General features: G+C 32.1%; 1 protein-coding gene across 1 annotated transcript in view; it reads right to left on the reverse strand.

Moving 5' to 3' along the window:
* Positions 1-23,497, reverse strand: part of LRP1B (LDL receptor related protein 1B) — a 1,885,740-nt gene that overhangs the window by 244,946 nt on the left and 1,617,297 nt on the right. The window contains exons 57-60 of the mRNA XM_082465229.1: positions 19,410-19,593; positions 14,924-15,009; positions 9,331-9,453; positions 7,727-7,908 (exon numbers count right to left, since the gene is read on the reverse strand). Of these exons, the coding sequence (XP_082321355.1) occupies positions 7,727-7,908; positions 9,331-9,453; positions 14,924-15,009; positions 19,410-19,593 (575 nt within the window). The remainder of the gene's footprint in view (positions 1-7,726; positions 7,909-9,330; positions 9,454-14,923; positions 15,010-19,409; positions 19,594-23,497) is intronic.

Consider the following 23,497-nt stretch of genomic DNA (forward strand, 5'->3'; position numbering starts at 1 on the left):
ACATTTCTGCAAGCGTTAACAAATAATAGATGCGCAAAACTAAAGAGGTAAACCTTCAAAATGCATCTATAATGTTAGAGGAATAAAACTATCTAAATATTTTTTTTTTTTTGTGTTTTACCTATGAAAAATTCAAAATGAATTACGGAGAAGTACATTATATTTTCTTGAATGTTCATTGTCCAGTGTGGTAGCCACTAGCCAATTGTGACTCTTTAAATTTAAGTTAATTAAAATCATATAAAATTAAGTGAATTCCAAAAGTGAAAAATAATTTCCTCCATTAAATACTATTAACAAAGTACTGTAGATTCTTAGAGGTGAATAGTAATGTTTTTGAGGTCATTAAGTAAATTATGAATGTCAAATGGTCTGAGCTCCATGTAATAGCAAATATCTTTTGTTTGTATTCTGAACATTTTATTTGGCTAATCTTATCATCATCTTGAACCAAGATACCACGAAGAAGAGGAAGAGCATACTTCACGGAGTCCAACGTCTGTTACATCACTCTCAATAAGTTCACTGAGAGTTTGAGGCCTGAAATCCTCTCCCTGACATTCAAATTCTTCATTATTAGACACAGACTTTTCCAATTTACTTCCCACTATTGAAATGTATGAACTGAGGTCTAGTGGGAGTATTTATAGTCCTATATTTTCACTTTTTTGCGTTTATCACATCATTTGCCTTGCTCCTGCCTCTTCAATTATACAGATATTGTGATTCAGACATAATTCATATTGTCCCCTCTGTTCTCCACAAATTCTTCTCTGATTTGTGTCAGTTCATGTTTTTCAAGGTAGGTTACAAGATTATATATATCTGAGAAATGGTTTGTTAAGCAAAGTAAGCATCATCTTGTTAATTATAGGATTTTTCAGAGCTTTTAATACGCTATATGATATAATGACTCTCTAAGAGGGAGCTAAAATATCCTTTTTTTATCACATAGTTTTGGGTAACTAAATTTATTTTCTTAGAGCAGTTCACAGGAAACACACTTTAGGAAACTGTGCTTTAGCCCCTTCCGGTCTACAGAATTTCTTTATCACATGTATAATTGAACAACACATATATCATGCACATAGGAATCCACAAAGCAGTAATGATGTAGGTTCTCAGGCTTCAGAATCAGAGAACCTAACTCGATAAATCAGTTGGTGGAACATCTCTGATAAACCCCAAAGCCGTGCTTATTAAGTGGATTGAGAAACATATCGTGAAACAATGATTCACTGAGGCTATAATATGTGTCAGACATTGCTTAGTACTGGGAACACAGAGGTAAACAGATATGATTTTTGCCATCAAAGATCTCTCAGTGAATACAATAGAGGTGAATGTAAAACAAATGAAAAAATTAAAGCATATTATGATAAAACTACTTTACCATGGAGGCACAAAAGAAGGAATGACAATTTTACCTAGATGGAAAAAAGCATGAAAAATCTTATTTTCATAACTACCTTATAAATTTATTGATAACAGCGATCTTTTATCTCTTTCAGAATTTAGAATAAAGTATAACTTAATTAAAGATTTTAATGCTGCAACAGGTCTTGAAGATCACGTAGTTTCAGGCCTTCATTTCACTGACAAACTGAGACCATAAAATATTATGAGCTTTGTCCGAGTCTGTTACGATAGTGATAAAGCTGGAACAAGGGCTCAGGTCTCTAGATTTATAGACTAGCTTGTTTTAAATGTATTTTTTTATATTTAAGATAAAATTCATGTTCCATTAATGATGTTGTCTAGCTTTTTTTTTTTTTTTTTTTCTAAGCAACACTATGTAGAGTCTTAAAAGCAAAAAAGGCCTAAAAACAGGTTACTTGGGTTCATATTCCAGGCCCACCCATGTGAACTTGGCACTTTAGTTAGCCTCCCCTGAGCCTGGATTTACTCATATGTTCAAAAGTGATAATAGTAGTTTCTCCTCACGGAGTCACTGTAAGGAATAAAAGAGAGAACACAGGGAACAAACTTGGAACATTTACGAACATGTAGTTAAGTATTCAGCAAATATTAACTATTATTATTTTACTTGCACTAGCTACACAATATATGCATTCATATTGGTTTAGTGATAACTGTCTAATAAATTACTTATTGCATCTGGATTGTATGTATGTTATTACATGATTTGCCTGGATTTTATCATGCGTGTTATTACCTGATTTACCTATTTAAGTACCCATCAATTAGAAGAATATTATAAAAATGTTTTACTGTATTGAAGGAAAGCACAGTTTAACTGTATTCAGTATAAAGGAGCCTTCATAAGCACAGAATTTACTGTGCATCTCTCCTTATGGGTAGCTAACTTGCGATGACTAAATTTCATTTCCTTTTCCATACTTAAGCCTCATTACTATACATTTAAGTTTCTCAAAAAGCCTATACAAGACATTCTGGTCATTTTAACATCTAAAATGCAACCTGCCAAATATTATCCAAGTACAAAATTTGTTGTAAATAATTAATGCTGAAAAATGAAAAGTTCAGTGAAAATGTCAAAAGGAGAGTCTTAAATTTCACCCATATGATATGTAATATTTACCTAAGATCACATACGAAAAATCTCAGCTCCAAATAATAGCTATTCTGTAAGTTATAACCAAGAGTAAACATATAAAAGAATGTCTTCTTGTAACCATAACAACAGGCTTTTGTGATTCCTGAGGATGTCTTTTATAGTTGAATCTGATACATTATATTTCTTTAAAACAAATTAAAATAGAAGTCTGCTATCAGTTTTCACTTTTTTTTTTTCTGAATTCAGGGAACATATTTAGAGAAATTTCTTCCAGTTGGAATTATTTCTGATTTTGAATTATAAAATTAATTTTTAATGTTCATTCCCTGTGTGTTTTTGCCTAAATATGGGATTATAGGCTTAAAAATTGGTAGGAAAAAGGTGGGAATTTTTAATGTGACAGCTTAGCTTAATGAAATATTTCTGTTTTTCCCCACAGCAATAAAAAACTGAGTTTTCTTTCCTTATACGATTTTCATCCCCTCACAACAAAGGTTCCCTTTGTTATGACTCTTTTCTTTGAAACATGCAGGTTGTTTACATACCAATAAATTGGTTTCTGCATAGATGCAGGTGCAATGCCCCTGCAAACTACAATCCTATGGTTTGTGTATATCCAGTAGCCTATTTATTATTACCTTCAACAGTAAATTTAACAGTTTCTATGTTAGGCACAAACAGTAATTAAGCCATGGCCTTTCTGTTAAAGGAATTCACTTTCTAGATGGAGAGAGAAACATTTACACCAATAATAGTCACGTAATGTTACATGTTCAATATGTGGTGGCTACTGAGGCGTAATTGGGGAACTTTCACAGAGGAAGTGATATTTTTTGCTGTTGTTGAAAAAATAAGAAGTTATTCTAACTGGAGGAAAAGCACAGGGGCATTGTAGAAAGTAAGAATGGCATCAGCCAAGATATATAAGCACAAAATGTGTCTTTTCCAAATGTATTTGCACTTCCAATATCCATATTAACAATAGTGGATAGAGAGTCTGAGTATATAAAGTGTTCTTCGACATACTCTCATTAAAGGTATTTCAAAGTCAAAATAGAACCCAGTATTATTTTCTTGTGATATTGCTAATAGACTATTAGAAAAGGAAAATAAATAAAAATATGTTTTAAAAATAAGGCATGCATATAGCTGATTCACTTTGTTATACAGCAGAAACTAACACAACACTGTAAAGCAATTATACTACAATAAAGATGTTGAAAAAAAAAAAACGCATGCTTATAATGATTAGGCAGTTTTCTTTATTTCCCAAAAAACTCATATTATCTGTAGTAACTTAAAATTTTATAAAAAGGTAAATTGTTAAAATGGAAAAAAAACTATTTTTTTTCTTATGCCGTGTTTGGATGGCTCTTGGAAAACCTGCTCACAACCCAAGATAACTTTGTTACTGGAAACTCTAATGTGATGTATGTAATAGGGAAAAGAGCTGACCAAAATTTGGAAACTGGATTAAATCCCCAGTTAAAAATCGTATTACAGTACCTAAATGATCCTGAGAAAGTTACTTAGCCACTTTGAGGCTGAATGTTCTTACTTGTACTAAAAGTATAATAATAAAAATACTCGTATCTTTTTTAGAGACTCTGAGTAAACAGTACAAGCATCTAAAGTGATAAAACACAGAGATAATTTTCTAATTCACAAAATGCTATAGAAGTGATATTGATCATCATTATCATTATTATTATTATATGGGACCCCCAATCCCAGTAGGTCCTTCCCCTTTCTTATATCTGCCCCTTTTCCTCTGTTCCTCATATTCCGAGGAAATCATTTTTCTATTTACCTGTTTGCCCAAGCCATAAGCCTCATAAAGTTTGTTTTGTTGTTGTTGTGTTGTATTACATTCTGACTTATTCCTAGCTCTTTTTTACGCTGTAAAGTGAACCGGTATCAAAGTTCTGCAATTTTATATACTTAATTTGCTCCCTTCGTATGACTAATTTTCAGTTCCTTGGATATGCCTTGCTCTCCTATGTGTCTTTGCTTTCCCATAAAGCTTCTTCTTTTTGCCTGAAATGACTTCTGCTCTGAAATGTACCACATAACCTGGCTAATTCTTACTTCACCAGTCTTGTCCAGGAAGATTTCACTGACCCCATTTGAGATAGAAACATTTTCTGTTTTCTCCACTTCATGAGTTATTGTATTATATGATAATTATTTGCTTATCTGCCTACTCACTGGACTGTGAAATACTTGGAGACAAGGGTTGTGCCTTTTATTTTTATATTATACCTAGAACAGTGGCAGATATATAATAGATGCTAGAGAAATATGAGTTGAATAAATGAATAAGCAGATGAATTTATTTTCTGTTAAACAGTCATATCATACATTTACTTTAATGTCTATCATCATGGTTTTTTGTTATGCTGAAGTGACATCTTAAAGATAAAATTATGCTCAGCACAGTTTTAACATTATATTTTCTATTCTACTTTAAAATGCATCTATATCTATGTCTCTTCTGTATAAATGACAACTTTTATAAATCTTAAATGTAAATGATATTAATTACCCAAAATTTATGATTAAATAAATTTTAATTTACTTACATTGATTTAGTACATTGATTCCCAATCAATAAAAGAATGATTGGGATCATTGGATTTCAGCTGAACTTAAATGTAATAGCCAGGAAAATGATCTGTCTACTTGTATCTTCTTTACCATTCTTACTAACCAGCATATCTAAATTGGTGCTGTGACAACTGGCATACTACCATTATAAGAAAGGACCCCCAAGCTACCTTCTAAATGTTTAGTCGCTTTACTGCATTAGATAGTCCAATGATCTTTATCTTCCCTTAAATAATCCTTACCCTATTCCTCACGACAGAATATCGCGACAGAAATCACCTTCTCAAGGAAAGAGGTCAGTAGTATTGGCATATTCAAAACATATGCAAATCACAATGGCAATCTGACATAGAAAGGCTCAATTGCATTTTTATTAAATAATCTTACAATTTGAGCTGCCATTTTTGAAGCAAGATTGCACAATATTTTAGACAGCTATGGCATTTTCACCCTGAAGCTCATCTCATAAAAGCTAAAATCCAAGTCGCCCTATTGTCTTACTCTGGGGAACTAGGAAAACAGTATGAACAAAAAGGTGTCATTAAATTTTATCTGTTGGAATCTGTTTATCTGCTATGTGGCTTTAATTGTTTCATAAAAAGATCTAATTTGTATGTTTCTTGGGTTATAATCTGCCATTCCATATCATAACCCAAATATTATTTAAAAATGAAATCAAAGGAGTCTCCCATAATATCTACAATAATTTAGTACTTCATTGTTTTAATTGACACTTTTGGTGGCTGGGTTTATGTTGACGATAACTTAAGACTGCTGTCAGTTTATGGGATAATAACTATAACCTGGGAGAAATAAAACTTAAAGCTAGATTCAGCTGTGTTCACTATGCTAGCATACAATTTTTGCTTTATAACTAGGAAATTCCATAATACTGGTATTATTAACAGATAATGTTTCTTTCATTTGGAAAATGAAGCATCTTGAAAATTATTGGATGCGAAGCTAAGATAGCCATACTGATTTTGAAGAAAAGGACAATGGACACATTAAAATAAATATCTTCTGATAAAATACCAAAGGACTCAAACATTCATATTCTTATGAATGAATAATGACAATAGCCAAATTTAGTATATCTGGCCATTATTTCTTGAAACATCTATAGAAACAGATGCTCTTGTAACTCTGTTTCAGTTAAAATAGAATTGACACTCTTCTGTTGCTATGGTAAAGAAAATATTTTAAAAGGTAACAAAATAGTTACATAATTATATTGCAAAAATTTTAAACTTGCACTATTACCTTGGAAACAGAGTAGTATTTACAGTACAAGTCTTCTACTATTAGGTACTGCTTTTACCCAAATTAATATTTAAAATCAAGCTCCATGCATACTATGATATGATCACTTTGCCAATTATAAACATGAGACCAAAAATCAGAGATACAATATATTAACAAGAAGCAAAATCTAATTATTGCATATGGTATGATAAAACAGTGATTTGGTAAAACACTTTATGGGAAATTAATTTAGACAGCAGAAAATTTAGAGCACTAGAGTTAGCATAATACTTGTTACTGTAAATGTGTCCTATTTTTAAAAAGCAAATTTAACAAACATGTTCAATAGGTTGAACTTCTACAGAGATCATTTTGGAGTATGTAATCACTCAAATTGTAGTGTAAAAAAAAAAAAAGAAAGACATGCCTTCTCTACCTACCAAAACAACATAATTGAAAGTGAATGATAATGGCCATAATCTATAGAACTTTAGCAAACAGCTTTTGACACCTAAATGTGTGTTCATCCCTCATCTGAGATATCCAGCCAGATGTCCTTGATCCTTATGATGACTTATTCTTCATTCTCACAGAGAAATGTAAAGGAAACCCAACTCTAATATGAATCTTTCCCGATATTCCCCCTATGCTTTTCCCTCTGAATACATAGATAATGCACCCTGTTATTTATTATTCATGGATGCTACTTAAGTCTCCTGCTCTAAAGTGGTTCAGGAATTACATCATCTCTATTCATGACTACTACAAATACTACAAAACAGGATCCAAGAGTTTGTGCTTCGCCTGTCTTTCCTCCAAGATTTAAACACATTAGAATTCGGATAAATCTGTATGTTTTATTCATTTCAACGATACATTTATTGATTAGTTAGAAAAAGAGTTGTGTTTAAAACCTTAAAAAAATACTTGCTCTAAAATCCCATCACTTTAATTTTTTTCTTAAAAAAATTTGTGATAGTCACATTTCTTTTTAAGTTTTTTTGATGTGGACAATTTTTAAAGTATTTATTGAATTTGTTACAATACTGCTTCTGTTTTATGTTTTGGTTTTTTGGTCACGAGACATGTGGGAATCTCAGCTCCCCAACCAGGGATCAAACCTGCACCCCCTGCATTGGAAGGTGAAGTCTTAACCACTGGACCACCAGGGAAATCCCTGTTATAGTCACATTTCTCTTTTTGATTTCTCAATAAAAATTTCTACACATTTACACTTTTCATGGGTTCCCATGTTAAAATCTATAGACCAGGATTTACCATATTGGACATAATCCACAGTCTTAATCTTTAAGATTTTCAATGTTTGTTACAAACCCAGCACGAGGATCTAAAGACAGGTCCCTGGGAAACTTCAGCCTTTTGCTAACAAGTATAGTAGGGTATAAGCCATTGAGTTTGGATACTTCAATGATCCTTTTTTCTGTGTCAGACCAATAGAGGTTTTTTCCAATCCAATCGACAGCAAGTGCACTGGGGACAGCTGTGTTATGCACTACCTAACAAAATAAGAATTTAAAAAGTTAACAGTGTAAACGCCTAGAATAAGAACTAAGCAATTGCTTCTTGATTTTTTTCAGAGATACAGAATTGTATTTAAACATTTGAAATGGAATTTAGATAAGCACAAAACATAGAACAATTTACCTAATAAAATTACTTACTTGTTTATGAGAAATTACCCAATATGTAATCAAGACCCCTAGAAAATCCATAAAGGTTTAAGAAAGAAACACCAAAATAAAAGGCTCTTGGATAGTTACACAGTTGTTTATCACATTTTCATTATAGTTTCCTTCTCCTCTCAAAATTTTGGGCAAAAAATTCTATCACAGGCAGAGACACACAAGCACAAAATAATTATTGATATTATTTATTAATAACAGGTTCTTGGGGAGATATCAATAGCATTCACCACTCCCCCAACTGTTCTTGCCCTATTTAAATTATCTGCTACAAAGAGAGGAAAAAAATACAGGCAAGAACATACATTAAGTATTTCACCCAACCAAAGGGAAGGAAAAATATACTCATTCAAATGCTGTGCTCAATTGTAACCTATGTCAATATCAAATATAATAAGGATATAGGCTTTGTATGCACAAATATGCTGCATATAAAATAACCAATAGCAGTTATTCTGAACTCCCTGTACCCAACCTACTGATTGTTTTGGCATTTTATATATATATATACATTACAAGGTTTCATTAATATTTTCAAAATTGATTGCTTCCACCAAAGCTTTCTATACAATATTATAGATGGCTACAAAAAAAGTTAAAGTAATTGAGTTCTATCTACTTGAATTTAAACTTCTTGATAATACATTTTACTATATATATACAGTGCAAATAATTTTATTTTAAAACTCAAGTTAGCATAGAAATTGTGCCAAGTAGTTCATATCTATAACGTGACACGTGTTTAATTACGATGCTGCCGACTCAGAACATTCATGATTTTACACAAATGCATTCAACTAATTCCATCTATATAGCAAGTTAATTTTAATAGTGCTATAAGTTCAATCTATAGTCTAATAATTATTTTTTTCAACTACAAATTCTCAGGCTCAACATTTTCTTTTATATAAATCAACACAGTCGAATCTCAGGCACTAATCATTCAAGCCTTAAGCATCCATCACATTTTCTAGGGTTGTGAATAAGATTTCAAATTTTATTTATTCAATTTGATTTTTACCTTATTGCAAGTAATAGTGTTATAATGAAACATAAGGATAAAAACCTCCAATTTCATATTTAAAGTATATATTAACCTACACTGTACAAACATGAAATTCAAACCAACCTAATACATTCTATGAGTTGCATCATTACCATCAAATAACATTTTCTATTCAATTCAACCACACAAATAAAATATTGAATAATCCCATCATTGTAATATCTAGTTACCTTAATATCACTTCCATTTAAACACATTCTGTTTATGCGACTGCCATTGGGTCGACTAGAATCAATCCAATAGATAAATTCTTCTCTGTAATCAAAGTCTATACCAATAACATTGTTTAATCCCTAAAAATAAAAAAGAATATGTTGGAATAATAGTTAATAGAAATTGTTTTAAAATGATTAAGGAATTCATAAGAATCAGTATTTCCCTTTGAATCTAAGTAGTTACAGTTTTACAATAAATAGCATTTGTGAGAATACCAATTCTTTATAAAAGCATTATATATTTACATTTTTTCTATACCATACACTTAAGATGTTACATAATTTATTGTATTTGAAAATATTTTCCAAGTAGGAAAAATTTTGGAATGTTTATAGCTAATGGTTTAAGTAAATAACCAGTAACATGGAAACAATTGCTTTTAGAGAGATAAAGGAAAAGAGTCTCACTTTAAGTTAATATTAAATATAAATCTGATGCCATTATGAGCACACATCTAAATTGGAAAGGTAGACGACCCCCAATAATTTAAGATGAGCTCTTGATAGATATCTGATGAAAGTCAGAAAAGAAGGTTTAAAAATTTTACTTTTCCCAAAAGCCTTTGTCTCAACAACGTAACAACATTCTCTTTTTTTCTCATGCTTCAAGTAGCCCATTAGGCAATACAGTGCCATATTAGAATTTAAAAGTTAAAACCTTAGGTGAGTATTTGACCAAAGAGGAACTGGGTAGTCAACATCTTTTTATTCCACATGGTAGAAATGTGAGGAAATCCCTCCCTTCAGACTCACAATTAATGCACTTTTTAGCAGGTAACAAAATTGAACATGAATTCAGCTGATGGGTTTCTGGATACTATAGCTCTTTGGTTTGGCAGTTCCACTGTTTCAGTGATTTGATTTGAGGATTGTACATCAGGATCTGAGAATTTTCTTAGCTGTTGAGTTTTCCAAATGAGTGCTTAGAGATTGGTTTAATTTTGACCTATTGTTACCGCTCATAGAGTCACTACCCCAATGGACTAACAAAACTTGGATCAAGATTTCAATTGTGTTAACTTGCTTTAAGAGTTGAATATTTTATTAATATATAAACTTGTGCTAAAAAATAATTGACACCATAGACACTTGGCAAAGCCCCAGAGATCTTTGTCATATCTCTGTATCTGTTGTAAGTTTTTTACATCAATATTCACCCTAAAGTTGTCGTTGTCTCAAATTGTTTTAGGGGTCGCTTAAGAGTACTTATAGTCCTATAAGTAAGGATTAGCATCTTCAAGGAGATAGTTTTGTTTGTTTGTTTGTTTGTTTTGTGGTTTGCTTCGGTTTGGTTTGGGGAAGGATGGTTGTTCCCAATTCTGAGTTCCATTTCCACATCTATACTCAGAATTCAAAATTTTATAATAACACTGAGTCAGAGATACATAATTTTTTTTTAATAAAACTCAGGCCAAAGCTAAATTAGTGCTGTTCAGATTTTATTTCTTTCCAATGATCTCCAAGACTAAGGATGACCTATGTATCAGTATTTGCAACAACTCAGAGAAGGTTCTTGCAAATACTGATTTTTTCTTCTCTTAGCCAGGCTAAATTCTAGCGGTGATGGTGCTAAAATCATAGGTTCAAATCTTATGTTTTTATTTGGCTTAAAAGGAGCAATCTCCTTTTCTTCAGCTCTAGATTATAAAGTTAACCTGCAATCACTTAAGAACCCCACTATGCCCAGATGAATAAATGCAAGTATACGTCTTACTGACAGCATCACTAATGAAGAATAATGATTATAAATACTAAAAAAATGCAACTAATATTCAGTCTCAGATTCAAAAGATTCATTAATTATTCATTCACACCCTAATAACTGGAGAACTACTTAACTAAATACATGTAAGCATTCATATCTAAGAAGTCATCTATGCACAATCGAGGTTCTAAAATATAAACTGAATGGATTCCAAGTTCTGTAGAGGGTTTAATAAATTCATTTCAATAGTAGTCTACAATATTCTTTCTGTTCAAATGCTTTTTTCACTGGAAGAATAAGGTAAATGGGTTAGGGTTCTGTGATGGTCTGGCAATTCAGATGGGTATATTAGAGCTCTATAGGGAAAAGATGGGAGAGAAACTTGTCTCTGAGCTTAGCAAAGATTTACCCACAATACCCAGTCATGGCAGAATTATCCTATTCCTTTCTTTACAATAATCAATTTAGATAATGAAAATCCAATTCCAAATTTAGCAAGTCAACTACAATAAATTAAAGCCGTGAATGCAGAGAAATTGAAGCTCTGAATTCTGACATATCTTTCCAGCCAAACTGGTCATTTTTCTACAGCTTTACCCTTAATCCCTTCAGAAAAGAGTGTAAAGCTCTCTCTACAGAATCATATGCAAGGAACATTAAAACAGCCAAGGGCATGGTCAAAATTATGTCTAAAAACTAGAGTCATCCCAGTGGTTTCAGAGCTGAAAATTGGTTTCATCAAAATCCTATTTGCTTCTTTTATTTCTGTGGCTGAAGATTTGCACCCTTTGGTTCAAGATGATTAATTCAGGAAATTGTGTTTTGTTTCTCTATACAATTTTACTGGAATAAAAGTCACTGCTAGAATTGAATTGGATAACATATTGGAAAGCTACTTGATTTTCATTTCTAAAATCCATGTTATTAAAGTACATTTTCTAAACGTGTTGTATGAATTTAAGTTATAGCTGTCTTAGCTACAACTATGTTTTAGAATATATAGGGTAAAAACATTCTACCAGTTGTTATAATTTTATGCTATAAAGCTTCATGAGATTGTTACTAAATACGATAAAGAGAATAAAATTTAAGATATTAGGATAAATTGTTCTTCCTAATTATTTACACACAGAATTCCCAAATAAATAAGGCACGGATGTTATCTTTTCACTTATTTTTGACTGAGAGAAAATGTGGAGAAACAATTACTGCTATTTTCTACTTCACTCTGCATATGTAGACAAAATCTTTGAGGAAGAAATTGGTTTTTACCACCTTGAACTCCTTGAAAATTTCTGTAATGCCATGATGAAATTGTGGTTAAAAATAAGTTTCCTACCAAAAATGACATATTTCAAGCAGCCCATAAGCAAAACTTTAAGGCTTGTCTTTAGTTTCTTGGGTCTTTACATCCTTACTCAGTGGTCACCACTAACAAATGCTCTCCAAAGACACAGGTGTTCAGGGTCCTCGTGCATTTCCTTATCTTCCTCACTCCCTCCTTATTTCCATAAACTGCACTAAGAAACTGTTTAAAATTCATCCCCACTTATGTACTAGTGATTGGCAATAGTCTAAAGTTATATCACCAGGAAAAAAACACTATAGGAATGTGAGCATTAAAATGGTTTGGTTGTATGAAATAGACTTACATAATGCGTGGAGATAAAACTCATTTTGGTCCCTTAAGAACAATCCCTGATAATATATTAGCCATGAAAGACAAAAAAAAAAAAAAAAAAAAGGATAGCAGTAGAAATGTCTTGAGCCACAGGGTTGGAAAATAAAGCAAGGAGCTACCACTGAACCTCTGTTATAGTCCTTTCATGAAGATCATAAATATTGTTGCTATATTAGTTAAATTTGTGGTTCAGCTGAGCTTATAGAGTATTCTAAGAAGAAAACTTTCTCACTTTGAGATAGCACAGTCTAAAAGGAAGAAATGCTAAAAACAAAAGAAAGCAAAACAAAAACAAAAAACTTATTAAAGAGAAAATAAACATGTCCCTTTTCCAGAGACTATACAAGAAAATCAATAGCTTGCACACCTAACTTGGAAGGTTTAGAAAGGGTATGGAGACATATACTTAAGAGAAAGAGATAATTTTCAATATTTTGTAAGTTTGATATAAGCTTAAAGTTATACTGCACTGGAAAAAAATAAATTAATGCAGAAAACCATTTGGGAAACAAACACTTTTCCATTTTAAAGCAGTTATGTAAATTTAAACTATCTCCCTATGGGTATTACTCATCTCTTAAAGATATAGTCATCTAATTCTTGTATTTTAAATAGACTTCTGTTTAGATTTTACAAACAACATGAAAATATTTTGTATTTTACCCAATCTCTTAAGGTGCATAATTAGAGAAAGAGGCAGTATGATACAGTGGATATTGGTGGCACACTCCAAACTCAAGAGCAAGAATCTAAACCTCACAGGCATTCCTGAATAAGACAAGTATGCATGTGGTAAGCACACGGAAAGTTTGAGGATGCTGGTGAATTGAGAGCATGGGCATAAATCACAGTGGCAGCTGCTACCCAGCTTGGATCGTGTCCATTCAGGGATGTGAACCCAGCAATGCTACACCTTCCTATTTTTTCATGAGTAGCCAGAAATCTGGATTTTCATGTGAAATTTTCATTTTCAATTTGTGACTTAGAGAGAAGCTGCAAAATCCAATTCTGTGGGGAACAGTAAACATCACACTTGCTAATGAATATCTGCGCTTAAAGTAAGACTAAATTCTTAAGCAATATGAATGAAAGTCTAACTATAGCAATGGAGGTACCCAGGAGTGAGTGGAAAAATATCTTTAGTTAAGTATTCTTTATGTTGCTGAAAAATCAACACATGAATGGACTTCTTCATCTAATGCCTAGTGCTGGCATAAACATACTACAAGAACAAGAAATATCTTTATTTTTGGCACACTTGTTCTAGAGAGTGCTATCACATATTCATGTCACTATTGCACAGTTTGGGGCAAAGAGAAATTTGCAGCAGGACAGATACAAGCCACATCTTTCCAAAGAAGCTACTTCTCCTGACGATCAAAGATATGCTAAAACTAACTGTGATTTCTCTAGTCAATGTAATAATCAGTCTAGTTTTAATGATTTGATTTTATGCTACTTTCACTGCAGACTGGGAGGGAAAAAAAAAGTTGAGGGAAGCAATTCACATTTCCATCCTGTCATAAAGGGAAATCATTCCTTTCATCTCAGATAGTATATATGAGTAAACTCTGACAACAGAACTTAAGCGTCAAAATGGATCAGTAGCCCAGATTCTCTTGAAGTAGGTGGGTTGAGGGATGAAAAGGATAAGGCTGAATATACGCACCTCATAACCTTTTAACCATGACTGGATTATAATCGTACTTTTGCTCCCTAGCTAATTCCAAATTTTAAAGGCTAGGGATCATCAATCCCATATTATTCCTTAGTTCTAAGAACAGAAACTTGAGGTTCTGGAAAGGATGTTTATTTTTAAATCCCAAGGGTTGTGGGTCTGGGGGGACAATCTGGGTAATGCACAACTACCTTAAAAGAGATTTTATACCTTCCCTAGACTAGCTGTTCTTAAGAGAGTTTTTTCCTTGCATTAGCTATGGTTTGCATCTTCTACTTTCTTGGATATGGTGTGATGTCACAAATTGGAGGCATCACCTGGACAATTCAAACAGAACAAAGTTTATGGCAATCTTATATGCATACATGCATGGATCCATGAATACATGCTTCAGAAGTTCTAATTATGAGGTATTGCTACAGCTCTAATGCATATCTAGAGTGACTGTATTAAATACTATGAAATCATCATGGAAATGTCATACCTGTTTTAAAAGTGTGTAGTTGGAGCCATCAGTGCTAATTTTCCTTATCTCATGATGATCAGCAAGAATTAGAAAAGGTTCTTCATCTAAATACCAAGACAAGAAACATATTAGACTTTAGTATTTATGGTTTTCAACTCTGCTTAGTCTCAGTTTAGTTACTACAGCGATGCAAGTTCAAATGCAGTGCCCTCTGGTAGATTAATGGTTAAAAAATTCGTCCTGAGCACTTCTACCGATAACAGTATGAAAAGAAAGCAGATGCCTGTGCAGTACAGAAAATCTAGACAATTCCAAATCCCTCTCTTTCCCTCAGTCTTCTTGAATGTTAAATTATCTAATTTATTTGAAATTAGTGGAAAACACCTGCTGTTAAAATCTTATTTTTTATCGTTCCTTTTTTTTTATTGGAATATAGTTGATTTACAATGTTGTGTTAATTTGAGGTATACAGCAAAGTGAATCAGTTATACATATACATATATCCACTTTTTTTTTAGATTCTTTTCCCATATAGGTCATTACAGAGTATTGAGCAGAGTTCCCTGTGCTATACAGTAGGTTCTTATTAGTTATCTACTTTACATATAGTAGTGTGTACATGTCAATCCCAATCTCTCAAATGGTACAAATGAACTTATTTACAAAACAGAAATAGACACACAGATGTAGAAAACAAACCTATGGTTACCAGGGGGAAAGGGGTGGAGGGAAGGATAAAAATCTTATTTTTAAATGAATTTCAGAGAAGGATAATCTGCACCTATCTTAGAAGCCTACAGTACACCTAAACATTCCTATAACCAGAAAATTCTTTCTTGATAATCAAATAACCAGCTTATGCTCTCAGAATAACTTCAGTGAAAACCAAGAGTTTCACTGCCTACATACACATTTTTCATCTGCCTGGAAGCTTCTCTTAAGTAAGAGTCTATTTCCTTCTTATTTGTCCAACATGCTTTAGTATATTATTTGTTCTAGAATCTAGGAAAGATAATAAAAATAATCTAACCATGCTTCATGTATGTAAAGATCAAACTCTTTTTAAACATCTTTGTTTCTAAGATGCATTCATACACTTAGATGCCTGGTAAGCAAATTTAATGTCAGCATAAATTAGAAAAAAACAATGAAAAAGGTAGCCACTTTACGTGATTAAATGAGGACTTTATTGTAAATCATTTATTGTTATAGAGTTATTGCCCTGTTTAATTTATGTTCAGACTTATTATTTTCTTCCTTTTAGCCTTTAGTTTTACAGTATATGTATAATACATAGGGCACTATACTCTGTTTTAGCATACTCTGTGTCAGAGATTAGAAATGTGTGTCACAGATGCTGGACATCACCTTCTACCAGTGATGGCAGCACCTCTAATCATTCCAGTCTTCCTGTTGAGGTTAAATAGAGACTCAGAACCCTACTCAAAAGAGTTGTCTCTCAAGTTAAAGTTGCTTTGCCATCCTATCAATATAGTTCTACATTCATAAATGTTAAATTAATCAGTCATGTTCTACCTCAATACTTAGGCAGTTCTGTTCTTTACAACTTAAATTTAAGACCTGAAATTTGAAACTGTTAAAACGATAAAAAACAATAAAAAAGGAAAGATAAAAAATAAGATTTTAACAGCAGAGGAAACTAGAGGAAAACATAGAGAAAAATCGCTTTTACACAGGTCCTGGAAATGATTGTTTGCCTATGACACCAAAAACACAAGCAACAAAAGCAAAAATCATCAATGGGGACTACATCAAACAAAAAAGCTTCTGCAAAGCAAAAGAAACAATCGGGACTTCCCTGGTGGTGCAGTGGTTAAGAATCCGCCTGCCAATGCAGGGGACACAGGTTTGATCCCTGGTCCAGGAAGATCCCACACTCTGTGGAGCAACTAAGCTCGTGAGCCACAACTACTGAGCCCTCATGCTGCAACTACTGAAGCCCACGTGCCTAGAGCCAGTGCTGCGCAACAAGAGAAGCCACCACAATGAGAAGCCCACGCACCACAACGAAGAGTAGCCCTGCTTGCCTCAACCAGAGAAAGCCCGTGCGCAGCAATGGAGACCCAACGCAGCCAAAACTAAATAAATTAATTTAAAAAAAGAATTGACTATTAAGGAAAATTTAGAAAAAAAAAAAAGAAACAATCAACATAATGAAAAGGCAACCTATGGAATGGGAGAAAATACTTGCAAATAATATATCTGATAAGGGGTTAATATCCAAAATATATAAATAACTCATAAAAATCAATAACAAAAAATAAACAATCTATTAAAAAATGGGTAGAGGAACTGAACAGACATTTTTCCAAAGAAAGCATACAGATGGCCAATAGGCACATGAAAAGGGGCTAAACATCTCTGAACATCAGGGAAATGCAAATCAAAACCATAATGATATATCACCTCACACCTGTTAGAATGGCTGTCACCAAAATGACAAGAGATAAATGTTGGCAGTGACTGAAGAAAAGACAAACCTTGTGCTCTTTTGGTTGGAATGTAAATTGGTGCAACCACTACAGAAAACAGAATGGAGGTTGCTCAAAAAATTAATAATAGAACTGCCATCCAGCAATCTCACTCCTGGGTATATATCCAAAGGATGTGAAAATAGTGTATCAAAGTTATATCTGTACTCCCAAATTTATTGTAGCGTTATTCACAATAGCCAAGACATGGAAACAACCTAAGTGTCCATCAACAGATGAATGGGATCTGTATAGCCATGAGAAAGAATAAAATCCTGCCATTTGAGACAACATGGATGGTGCTTGAAGAATTATGCTAAGTGAAACAAGTCAAACAGAGAAAGACAAATACTCTATGATATCACTTATATGTGGAATCTAAAAAAGCCAAACTCATAGAAACAGAGTAGAATAGTAGTTACCAAGGTCTGCACGGTGGGGAACATGGGGAGACGTTGGTTAAAGAGTACAAACTTTCAGTTGGAAGATGGATAAGTTCCGGGGGTCTGATGCACTACATTGTGATTATAGATAACTACATTGTACTACACACTTGAAAGTTGCTAAGAGAGTAGATCTTAAATGTTCTAACCACAAAAAAGAAGTGGTAATTATGTGAAGTGATGGAGATGTTAGCTACTACTACCATGGTAATCATATTACTGTATACAAGTATATCAAGTGAATGCATTGTATTACCTTAATGTTACACAATGTTATAGGTTAATTATATTTCAATAAGTTTTGGGGAAAATATCTAGCCTCTCTTCAGCAAAAGATTTATTATTCAGGGACACTCATATTTATATTAAAATTGTTATTAGTTTCTATTTATTACTTTTAATGGAAAACCACTATAGCATGGATACATGATGTAACAAGACCCAAACTAAAATGATTAGCATTCACCTCCTTTTCATAATCCTTTGTGAAAAGTTTAAAGTAATGGAAACACTGACTAGTTTTTAGATTTTATCTTTTCTTCTTATCCCATGTCACTAAATGAATGATGTAGTAAGCAGTGAGCTGGCAAAAAAAAAAAAAAAAAGTAGGCCGGCAAATAAAACAATGGGCTCCAAATAATACACAAATTTATTCAGAAATGACCATTCCAAGAATAAGTGAGTGGAATGAAAAATTGAAAAGAGTTATTTTTCCCCATAATGTGCACAATTTTAACCAGTTAAAAAACTAACTTTTTAATTCCTATCCCTTTTATTTCTTTTATGAAAGTAGATGAGAAAACATCTAGTTTTTTAAATGTTGTTATCAACATAAATGTATATGAGAAACTGGCAATGCTATTTAATTGATTATACTCAATATCACAGTAAGAGGAATAGAGACATATTATGCACCATTTTCTGCCCATTTAAGTTATTATTATACATTACTTTGTATCATTTTAATAAGCTTGATTTTCTCCCCTGATGAATCATAATTTGTTTTAATATTTTATTGAATTTTCTAATTCACAAATCAAACACACTGCTTGAAATAAACAGAAGTTTAATAATACTTGTTCAATCACTGGAAGAATTCAAATAGTCTTATATTCCTGATTTATTGTTATTGTTGTCATCATTAGTACTATTGTTATTACTGACCCATTGTTATCCTTGGCACACATGTATGAGTGTGTGTGTGGTGTAGGGGAGAAGGAAAAAAAATATTAGGACGCTGTCACAACAGGCTCTTTAATAGCCTTGGCCAAACCTGCTCCCAAGAACCTGTGACACAGGAAGCAGTGCTAGAGAGAGTTCTTTTTACTTGTTCTCAAAATCTAGAAAACATTTAATAATTCACAAGACCCCATTGTAATGGTATTAAAAACAGAGCAGTGTGTGGACAACGTGCAATATCAGAGTGACAAATTTCCATATCAAGGTAAGTAGAGGAGAATTTTGATTTATTAGAAACAGCAAGGAGGAATGAATTCAACAAGAATAGCTACAAAATCAGATCCATACGTGTAACTGAGGCTGGCTCAGTGGACAAGTTCAATTCGATACCTGAGAGTGATTTGCAGCCATTTGGGTTATCAGGTTGTATTTCATATCCATCTGTACAGAGGCACCTGTAGGTCCCATATGTATTGATGCATTGCTGGCTACACGGAAAGCCCAAAGAGCATTCATCAATGTCTACACATGTTTTACCATCATCCTTCAGTTGAAATCCAGGCCAGCATTTGCACTGGAGAATGAAAAACAAGCATAATCAATTCATATCATTGTCACTGTCTCTTGCTATTGGATATCCGTTTAGCGTGATTCAAGCAAGAAAATCATTTAATAATAGATAATGCCAAGTCCTTCTGTCCCCCAGAAATTAAACTTTAATAAGAATTACATATATTACATACAGTTTAAATTAAAAAAGGATTCTCTCAAATATCATCATTTGATCATCTGAGGTTGACAAGATTACAAAAGTTAACCGACATCAATCAGCAAACCATGTTGGCTAGAGAATGGCAAGGAAAACAAAACTAAACCATCAGCTTCTTCTGTTTTGTTTTTTTTTTCTATTGCATTATATTGTGGTTTTAGAAGACTTTAATAATCATAAGGATTAACCCTTAAGTGGAGCTCTGAGGACTACTAATATTGTCACATATGTTATTTCATTAGAGTCTTAACAGAAATCTATGATATATGCACAATTATTAGTTAACCCATGAGAAACCCAGAGGCACAAAGGTGAAATTGTGTAGATAAAGCCAGTAGGAGAGCTGATTCTCTCTGTAATTTTTAACGAATAATAAGGCTCAATTAATATTTATTGGCAGGGTCTGAGTCCTTAACCAAATATGTTGATGTTTGGAGAAATAATAAAATTAACATAGCTCCCCCTTCATAATTAAATCAATGTGCATCATCAAATCGTTTTTTTTTTCAGCATCTCTATCATGTTCTATATGACCCTCTAATGATTATGTGATATTTACTAACTGGCATATCAGTTCTCAGCACAATGTCATACCATATACGTCTTTGCATTCCTGAAAATAAAAAGGGGCGGTGATTGGTCTTTCAGTTTTATATTCAGTCCCTGCCAAGTAGCATATAGAATTATAATTATACAACATGAACCTATAATTAGCCAGATGATTGTGAACATGTTAACCTTCACCAAGACTATTTAGTGGCCTTTGAATAAAAGAGCTTGTGAGTACTGAATAGGATAGTGAATTAAGTAGGAACTCTAGGTTGTCAAGAAAAACTAGTATTCAAGAATTATTCATAGTAAACATTTGAGCCTTTGTATCTATTGGGAAAATATTAGAGAGAGATATGTGCTTATTATTAAATAATCAGCAAACAATTAATTGAGGGGTAGAATATTTTTAAGTACAAAAAATGGTGTTCATTATGTGGAGGAGAAGGATCATCAACTTCACCTGAAAGTGCTCAAAAGATAAATGAATATCCTTTTCTAAGTCCTTTTACAAGAAATGAATCTCTTTAAGCTCTTGGTACTTTTGTCTTTAACAATTTATATCAGTATTTATCTAATAATCCTAAGATTATTAGATACAATAATAATCCTAAGATTATAAAGAACTTTTTGTAATCCCCAGAATCCACTAGCAAGCCAGCATATCAAAGCAAAATCCACAACTTAATTTTCCAAATTCTCCTCATAATATTTGAGCCTGTGACAATATTACTTTTTTTGAGAAGACTCATCCTACTACCTGATGAGGAAGTCAGGGGAATTGGTGCTTATCCTATGTCAAAAAAAAAAAAAAAAAAATAGAGATGCTAAATGTCATTTAAATATATACTTAAAAGCAGTTAAAATGATAAATTTCATGTTGTATATTTTACCACACTTAAAAAAATAAATAAATTTTTCAAAAAGGAAACTGAAAGGCTACAAAAAGATATCACTGAAAAGAACTGGAAATTAGATCATGTGATCATGTGGAAGCCAGAGACACATAGGCAGACACAGGGTAGAGCTGAATTCAAGGGGCACTTCAGGACAGGTGAAAGGACATTTTATAGAATGCATTAAATTCCTCTCAAAAAGAGTACTATGAAAAGAAATAAATAGTGTCCGAATCCTAATACGGCTTCTGAAAATTACTTTGAATGGCTAACGTCAGGCTTATAGAACTACTATATTAAATAGTCAGTTTGGATAAAAACATATTTGTGGAAAATTAATTTCTTGAAGGTAAAAGTTACCAAATGCAATGAACATTTCTATAAACAAATGAAATTAGGATGTTTAAGGTGTACAGTAAGTTTTTTTAATGTGTTTATTAAAAGAGAAGATTTTTAAAAAAGATAATTTCCTCCCCAGTCTTGTTAACCTTGTTTTAACAAAAACAGTTTTTGCTCCCAAATAATTAAAAGCCATTTATGGGAAATTTTACTAACCTAACATTCATAAATTGAATGAAAAAATAATAATAATCATTTGTGTCAGAGATAAAAGATGAGAGATTCATCTATATTTAATAAAAAAAAAGTTTAAAAATGTTTCACTTTCACTTAAAAAGAAAATTTTTATGAAAGTGAGATATATATATTCAATGTCATGTTAATATTTCTCATAATTAAGAACTATTCCAAATTGTCTTGATTTATATTAATTTTTATAGATAAACATACAGCTACCAGAAACAAATATAGCTATCCAAAGTTTTCCTATTACATTCAGAAAAATTTCTTTGCAGCTTTTTTAGTGATATTTGAAAATATTGGTTATCTTATACACAGTAAAATTTATTTATCTCCCAAAAGTACATTTATTTTCACATGGTAAGTTACCCTTCCATCCAAATAAGATTCTTGCTTAGTTAAGTGTTATATTACTCCCTTTTGAATCGTTAAATCAATTGTATTTGTTTTACAGCAAATTGTTCATAGTCCAGAAGGTCTAAATTTTGCTTTTATAAGCAATTTTCATTTTATTGCAGAATTTGAAGGAGGAGTTGTCATGTTCTGCTGATAATGTAATGAGAAATAGTTTACTGGATAGTTTTCCCCATTCTCTGAAAAAGAGAAACCCATCAGCTAACATTTTTTTCCCAAAATAGATAAGCATTTTATTGTACATAAGATTTTTTATTCAATCTCCTATAAATAAATTGTCAGAAATATAACATATTATATATATATGTTTTAAAATGACATATATAACATAAATATAACATATATATCAACACAATATATAAAATATTTGTTTTGAATCTTTGCTTAAATCTCTTACTTATGATTCTCGTCCTAGCTCCTTTCATTTTTGAACTGGTCTTGCTTCCCCCAGTAGATGTTTTATTTTACTCATTAGTTTTGACATGTTTGTATATTAAGGAACATTATCCACTGCAATTTTGTCAGGTATCATATACATTGCCTTTTGAATAATTAAACAGTTTGTCTATTTTACCTAGAATTCTCATTTCATTCTATGACTCCTTCAGAGAAGTCAGAGAAAATAATTATATTTTAAAGGTATCAATAAACAATTATTTCTCTGTGAGGAATCTTATAAAGTAATTAAAATAGAATGATTTATCATGGCTTTCTGGGTGAGACTTACTTCTACCAAAACTAGTTTTCCAAATATGGAATCTCTGGGCACTCAGTATTTCTTACATGCAGGCATTAAAAAAAATATTAAACCGTACTTTTGATGTTATGTCAAAAGGTGACTATTTCATATTCTGTAATTTTTAGATTTTACCACGAAGATTATGACAGATTAAAAATATACACAGGATAAACACAAATAAATCTACTTTGAAATTTAAATTTTAGACAGATAGATGGATAGATAGATATACATTCTATATGATAAAAATAGATTATTTATAACATGACAAAATTTAAACTATTACCTCTAATAATTTTATAACACATTCCCTGACTTTTTTGGAAACATTTCTATATTGATTGTACATATGTGACCAATAAAACTTTTTCTGCTTCATTGGGTTTCAAAACATTTACTGCCAAAATTAATTACCTCGTATATACTCATCACATTAAGAGCTGTCCTGGCTCATTTGTCTTGTTTCCTTCTACCTATAATACAGCATTTGTGAGTCCGTGCTTTTGTGTTTTAAATCTTATAAGTTTAACAA

The sequence above is a fragment of the Balaenoptera physalus genome (genome assembly GCF_965194825.1).
Source record: "Balaenoptera physalus genome assembly, chromosome: 6".
In the NCBI taxonomy this organism is placed as follows: Eukaryota; Metazoa; Chordata; class Mammalia; order Artiodactyla; family Balaenopteridae; genus Balaenoptera; species Balaenoptera physalus.